This window comes from Bidens hawaiensis, unplaced genomic scaffold (assembly GCF_021521415.1).
Source record: "Bidens hawaiensis isolate Kalapana, Puna unplaced genomic scaffold, B.hawaiensis_p1.1 tig00028458_1, whole genome shotgun sequence".
Taxonomy (NCBI): domain Eukaryota; kingdom Viridiplantae; phylum Streptophyta; class Magnoliopsida; order Asterales; family Asteraceae; genus Bidens; species Bidens hawaiensis.
Genome location: NW_027494640.1, coordinates 15,690 through 22,902, shown reverse-complemented (window position 1 = coordinate 22,902; position 7,213 = coordinate 15,690). Strand labels below are relative to the sequence as shown.

Here is a 7,213-nt window from a genome sequence, read left to right as displayed (position 1 = left end):
CCTCTACTACACATAACCTAAATAAGTATCAATTTTTTTTAATCGTGCTCGTATTTCTATTACTGTTGTGTTTACTTATATTTTTATGTAATAAGTAAGGGTTAGATTAAAATATAAAGAAAGATAAAAAAAATGATTTGTGGTTTAAAAAAACCCTATAAAATAATAAAATATTAATAAAAAAATCATAACACAAAATATTAATAAAAACAAAAATAATAAAAAAGCTAAAATATTTCCCGAGTTTTCCTTGTTAAAAAAAAGAACACAGTGACGAAAAAAGATTATTGTGTCTTTTTATATATTATTGTGTTTTTTGTTTATTTTCGTCATTGATTGTGTCTTTTTTCCGTGACATTGTGTCTTTTTTCCTCAATATTGTGTTATATTACTCAAAATTATGTTATATTTTGCTCAACATTGTTTTATATTTTAGTAACTATTGTGTTTTTTATATTTAACATTGTGGATTTTGTTTATTTTCATCATTGTATTTTTTCCTGGACATTGTGTCTTTTTTTTTGTTTTAATGAGAAAGATGAAGGAAACATTTTAGTTTCTTTTACTTTTTTCGTTTTTGATTTATAGATTAAGTTATGATTTTTTTATTGTTTTTCATTAAATTTTTTGAAGATTTTTCTAGGCCACAAATCATTCTCAAACTTTTCATTTTTTGTCTTTTGTATTTTAACTGTAACATCGTGAAAATTTCGAGTTCAAAATGTTAACTTTTCAAAGTTAAGGGACTGAAAATGCCAAATTCCAAACCTTAGGGTTTAAAATGAAAATTCTGATTTCTTTTCCTATCGCGTTGCGCGACGGACAAAATATTAGCCCATCGCGTACCGCGATGGGGCTTCTGACACAGCGTGACACGTGTGCCACGTGGCACACGGTGGCATCACCTTCATCAAGTGGCAACACTGTTGCCACGTGGCGCAACGGCTGCCACGTGTCGCCACGTGGCAGACCTACGCAGTGACTCATCAGACCTATATCGCGATACGCGATAGGTCAGCCCATGGACCCATCGCGTACCGGATGGGATCCAAAATTTCGTCTATAAATAGCAGCCAATGGCATCTCATTTCTGCACACCAAAATCAGCTCTCACTTCTCTCTACTCTCTCTCTATATAATATAAACCATACCTTCGTTTTACCTCGATAAGCGTGCCATGATTCCTCGTTTGTGTACCGACGTTTCCTCGAAGTTTGTGCCACCCTCCACCCACATACCAAGAATGTGTTTGTTGTTATGGCAATGAATCTCGATAAGTGTGCCAACGAGTGTTGAAGATTGGCGTTATCGTTTGACGACAAAGAAGATCAAGTGGGGTTGGAGTGCTGCGAGTTCCTAGGGTTTCCAATATGCCACTAACGTTAGGCGTAACGACAAATCAATATAATGTAATATTATATTATATTATAAGGCTTAAGTCTTAAGTCGAGGTTATCCTCGATGCCTCGATAAAGAAAAATACAAACATAACAAAGAAATGAATAAGAATATGAATTGATAAATATATATATGTGTGTAAGTATATATGATTATATTCTTTGTTATGAAATTATTATTTAAGTAATAAAGAGTATTCTTAAATAATAAAAGAAAAAGAATACGTTTCTTTGAGAAGAAGAAACGTCGGGTTTTTCTATAAACTAAAGGTTTCTAATTACTTTTAAACTAATGGTTTTCAAGTAAATGAGATATATGAACTAAAGGTTCATCGAAGTATAAAACAAGACTAAAGGTCTTAAGCCGGATTGTATATCCGACTAACAAATGGTTATACTCGTACTATAGGTGCGAGACAGCAAGAGAAAGACCCTTGGACGCTGTTGAAGCCGATCCCAAAGCGATAAGGTGAATACGACCCCAAACTTTTATAAACTTGTTTTCAAATGAGTCAAACATGTTATGTGAAATTGTTTACAAGGAACTATGTGTTCAAAAAACCGTTATAAATAAGGGTATAAACCTAGCCCTCAGGCTGTGGTATACGTGTGTTTGGATCCTTACATAGGTGGTACTATGTTATGGGCATACCGTACCACCCTTGGTCGTAGGATGCTCTCCTGCATGGAGTACGACCGTTGTGTATATTTACGGGTACTTAACTAAGTCGAACGCTGCGGTGTTTGCTGAGGTGACCTAGAGTAGAGGCTCGAGTTTATAATGTGTTGTTTGACTTTATTATTCCTAAGCCACGATGGGCCGAGGCAGGCGTAGTATCGAGGGGTAATAAAGTAAAAGAAATTATTTTGCGTCAGCGTGTTCATCAGCATTTGTTGCTGACGTATTTTCTTACATTTTGCAGGTGAACAAGATTAGCGCTTGGAACATCGAAGTGTTATATTTTATTCCGATGGCTCAGATTTACTTTGTAAAAACTTAACATATTAAAATAGGTGGTTTGTAAATATAGCAAGTAATGTTTTGTAACAACTTAAAAGGGTATTTTATAATCCCGTCTTTTGAATGTCTATATAAATGTTACATTTTGATCCTTAAAGTTTTATAAGACTTCCGCTTACAAACGCAACTCTAATTTATTTACAATTATGGTACCAACTATTGGTCATACTCCTAGACCTAAGATGGGGGGTGTGACATTAACCTAATCGTAATAAGTAAATATCATATAACGGTTCACCAAAATAAAAACCACGCATAAAGGAACAATAACACATTAGAAACATGATCAAATACATTTTATTTTTAACATGAAAACAGTGAGAATCAATTTGCTGTTATTATTAGGTTTATTTTTGTTAGTGTTTGCTGTTTTTTTTTGTTTTTATTTGTTAATTTTCGATTATGAGATGTTATTAGTATTTGCAGATTGATATTTTGTTGTTATTATTAGATTTTTTCTTTTGTGTTATAAGTATTTGCTGGTATTTGCTGGTATTTGGTTTTATTATTTTGTTCTTGATTTTGGCTCTTTTGTTGTAATTTTTAGGTGTTTTTCTTTGTTATAAATTATGTAGATTGGTATTGTAGTTGATATTTTTTCTTGCGTTCTCATTTTTTTTTATAAATCGGTATTATTTCTTATGTTCTCATGTTAAGATTAAAATGTACATGAACATTTCCCTAACACATTATACCATTCATAGATGATAGTTTAAAGCTTCATTACTCAAACTGATAACACAGATTAGAGGGGAAGGGGCACATCATAGATAGTGTACATGGCTTCTAAATCATATGGTAACACCACCGTCACTCCATATGAATAGGCTGTATGGGTATATGTTTAGGCAAACCTTTGCCACATAGAAGAGCTTCAATTTTGATTGTTGGAGCATAAAAAGGAATTATAATTCATTAACTACACATAAATGCTACCAATATCCTTTATCATTTTTATTCATACAAACTTTCCATCGTTTTATTCACTCAAACTTTTATCATTTTTATTCACTCAAACTCTTAATGATTAATTTCTCAAACAATGATCTAATGATATTAATACCGCGGGAAATTCCAATTCCGAATGATCTCGTATTTTATAATTTTTTTGTTTGACCTGTCATATTTTATCTTTCCGGTTTCCAATTATGTAATATATTTGATTTTAGTGAAATTTTAAATTTATTTACATTTAATTATTTAATTTATTTTAAATTAAAAAAAAGTTTTATGACACTAGTAAGTAGGTACTGTCAGTGATTTTATAGTTTGTATGTGCTTGATAGTGATCGGTCATCGGTGCATAGGTATTACCCATAACTCCTATGAGTGCCCTTTTCTCAAGATAAAATATTTTTATAAGTATCCGGTATTTAAGTCAAATTTCCCATCTTTTAAAAAAAATAAAACTCTCTTCTAGTTGTATCTAACCATTATATACGTTTATATATATACCCCGCATATTTAATGATCTTTCCCTCTCTCTCTTGTACTACCATCTTTGATTCTGAATTGTATCTTCTCCTATAAATAGTTGTGACAGTGAAGCTACAACACATACTAATCATGGTACAATCAAAGAAGTTCAGAGGTGTCAGGCAAAGGCAATGGGGTTCTTGGGTATCTGAGATTAGACACCCACTTTTGTAAGTTCACCATTTTCTTTAATATTTCTTTCATTTTCCAATCTTTTTACATAACTTTCTTATATTAGTTTTTATGAAATTTATCACTTCCTGTAGCTTTTTGTGAAAAGGTTCTTCATAGTCTGATCTGTATTCTACAGTTAAGTGTATTAAAATACATATTGTGATCATATGTATTGTGATAAACTTATTCTTCTTTGTAAATTTCGTTTGAATTAAATAATGTGGCTTAAAATTCCGCAACTTATAATGTAATTTTGCTTTTATCCTCGGTTAGGATTTTCTAACCTGGTGTGTGTGTTTTAATTAAGCTAGCCTTTCAAAAAAGAATGAAAAAACTAATATATATCCAAGATATAAAATGGTGACAAAACAATAATGTTGTTCATATATATAACTTAATATTTGTAATCTAGAATTTTATAAATATCAAACTTTATGAATGTTATGTTTTTATCTATCAAAATACATCTTAGATGACCATCATCGTTAAAAAAAATTAAGGCAAATCTTATGACAGAAAACGAAGGATTTGGCTCGGAACATTTGAGACAGCAGAGGCAGCAGCAAGAGCATATGATCAAGCAGCCGTTCTTATGAACGGACAAAGTGCAAAAACAAATTTTCCGGTGCCCAACAAGAACTTTTCCGGCAACAACAACTCTTTGTCACAGCCGACAGAGATTCCGGCAGCCACCCTCGCTGCCAAACTACGTAAATGCTGCAAAGATCCATCACCTTCCCTTACATGTTTACGTCTCGATAGCGATAACTCACATTTTGGAGTATGGCAAAAACGTCCCGGAAAAGGGTCCGGGTCCGGTTGGGTGATGAAGGTACGTAGTTATAAAACTCTTAAGTGTGTGTAATAAATGTGTAATTGTATAAACCGTATATATAATTGTAATTAGGGTTTGTACTGGTTATATACTTAATTAACTCATATTTACATAATAGATTTACTTCTTAACATTTGTCTAATTACGTTGTGTCTAATAAAGGTGGAGCTTGGTGGCAAGAGGAAAGAGGGAGAGGTGTCGGAAACAACTCCGATGGCGGAGGACGGTGGTTCCGGTGATCAAGAAATAGATGAAGAAAATAAAGCAGTAATGCAAATGATTGAAGAATTGCTTAACTGGAATTCAACACCACCTTCACTTTGTATAGTCAACAGTTAGTGTCATGACCGGTTTGTATATTATATATCCGTAAATCAATCATTTTTTATGGATTTTCAAAGAATTTTCCTTTTATTTCTGTTATTAATAAGAATAACAGTATGTTTATTTTAAGTACAAATAAAGTGAATTAAGGAGAAAAGAAGAAACAATGTATCATGTAAAAAGATGTGATTTTAATTTGTTTATAAAGCATGCTGTTTTTGTTTCACAAAATAAGCCTATAAGCTTTTATCATAAAGTACAAAAGGCTACTTTGATTATTATCAAATAATATGATATGATTTTGACCACACAAGTTGAAATTTGAGGGATTTATGTTAAATTTCATTGGTTTTGTGTAAAAAAGGTAAGGTACATTTAAGTACTTTATGAAATGCCAAAGGATGAGGATAGTTTTTAGTTAGAGAAAAAATAATAATAATTAACATGCATCCTAATAATCAAAATAGATGAAATCTGCACAACAAAAGTATAGTTAAAAGGTTGGTATAGTGCAATGTATTGCAGGTTTGAGGGACTTAGATAACAATATTTTGTCCCATCTCCATTGAACAAGGTGGTGCTAGCGCGTTGCGGCTGTTACATTATCATACATAATAAAAAAGTGTATGAAGTTGTTGTAGCTCAGTTTTAAATTTCAAAATGTAAATAAGAAACGTGTGGCGAAGATAACTAAAATAAACACATCGAAAATATTGATAAAAATAAGCACATAAACAAAATTATATTATGTTGTTGCCACTCCGTTTTCGATATCAAAACATATATAAAAAAACATGTCGTGACGATAATTTAAAAGAAGAGTGTAGAATGGCTAATAAAAATAAGCACGTCACAACTACAAATCTATAAATTCTATAAAACATCATATTTTATAACGTGTAACCAGGAAAAAAAACTTTATAAATACCTATAGAGTTGCAGTTCAATTGTCTGTGTTCTATGGAACAGATTGTTGTGTCATCAAGAAGACACATGCATGTAAATTGGAGGTAAGAGTGATGAGAATGCAACAGTAGATGTGTGAGCATACAAGATTGAACGGGATAAGCAATCAGGGTATCCAAAAGTTATTAGGGGTTACTAGTATTGCATATAAGATTAGAGAGAGAAGATTGAGATGGTTTTGACAAGTGAAAAGAGGGCCGGCAACAACACCAGTTAGAGATGTGGAAACCTGGCCTCACCATGGAGGGGAGAGGGGTAGAAACAGACCCAAATTGACTTCGGATAAACGAATTAACCAGAAGTTGCTAGAATTTCACCTTTCTTATGACATGGTCGTGGATAGGGCTTTGTGAATAAAGATGTGGGATTAGAGTTAAAAATCTCCAATGGGAGGGTACAAAGTTCTCTTAGTCACTTAGCTTTTCTTAGAGTGCAGGTGATTGTTGCATGCTAGCTTTCTGTCGTTGTCTTGTCTATTACTATTATACTTTTATACCATGTTTTGAATATTTGTAGTTTACTAATGATATATTGTTGTACTCTTAATGATATAACAATGTTTATGCAATTTTGAAACCATCATTAACATACTAGTACTATATACGTGTATGATATGCCTTATGATGCGGCACTTTTCTAGAGCCAATGGTCTCTTTAATCCGGTAGTAATCTCTCCTATCTTGAGATAGAGGTATGGTTGTCTGCAATGTATTCAGAATTTCGTAAAAAATAATATTTTAAAAGTTATGAATAAAAACGAATAACACTAAAGGTTATGTGCGTACCTTGTAGCAAATTGTGGTTAGGAAAAAGAGAAAAAAGAAATACAATAACCTGAAAAAAATGGGATTTTAAACTTAAAAGGTAAGTCCTTTTAAAGTTGCGGTCAGTCGACTTAAAGCTTGTATATCGCGTTGACGTTATAAACACTAAACAGTGAATTATGTATACACACCAAATAATAATAATAATAATAATAATAACAATAATATTATACAGCAGCAATTTGAACCAAACCTA

General features: G+C 32.1%; 1 protein-coding gene across 1 annotated transcript; it reads left to right on the top strand.

Moving 5' to 3' along the window:
- The first annotated feature begins 3,864 nt into the window (after positions 1-3,864).
- LOC143577051 (ethylene-responsive transcription factor WIN1-like) lies at positions 3,865-5,404 on the top strand. Its single transcript, XM_077061000.1, has 3 exons — positions 3,865-4,064; positions 4,585-4,900; positions 5,066-5,404. Exons 1-3 carry the CDS (start codon positions 3,985-3,987, stop codon positions 5,240-5,242), a joined length of 573 nt encoding a protein of 190 aa, XP_076917115.1. The 5' UTR covers positions 3,865-3,984; the 3' UTR covers positions 5,243-5,404.
- Positions 5,405-7,213: the final 1,809 nt, after the last annotated feature.

Coding starts and splice junctions, on each gene's coding strand:
- LOC143577051 (XM_077061000.1), top strand. CDS start 3,985: ATGGTACAATCAAAGAAGTTCAGAGGTGTCAGGCAAAGGCAATGGGGT. Junction 4,065..4,584: donor GAGATTAGACACCCACTTTT/GTAAGTTCACCA, acceptor ATCTTATGACAG/AAAACGAAGGATTTGGCTCG. Junction 4,901..5,065: donor GGTCCGGTTGGGTGATGAAG/GTACGTAGTTAT, acceptor TGTCTAATAAAG/GTGGAGCTTGGTGGCAAGAG.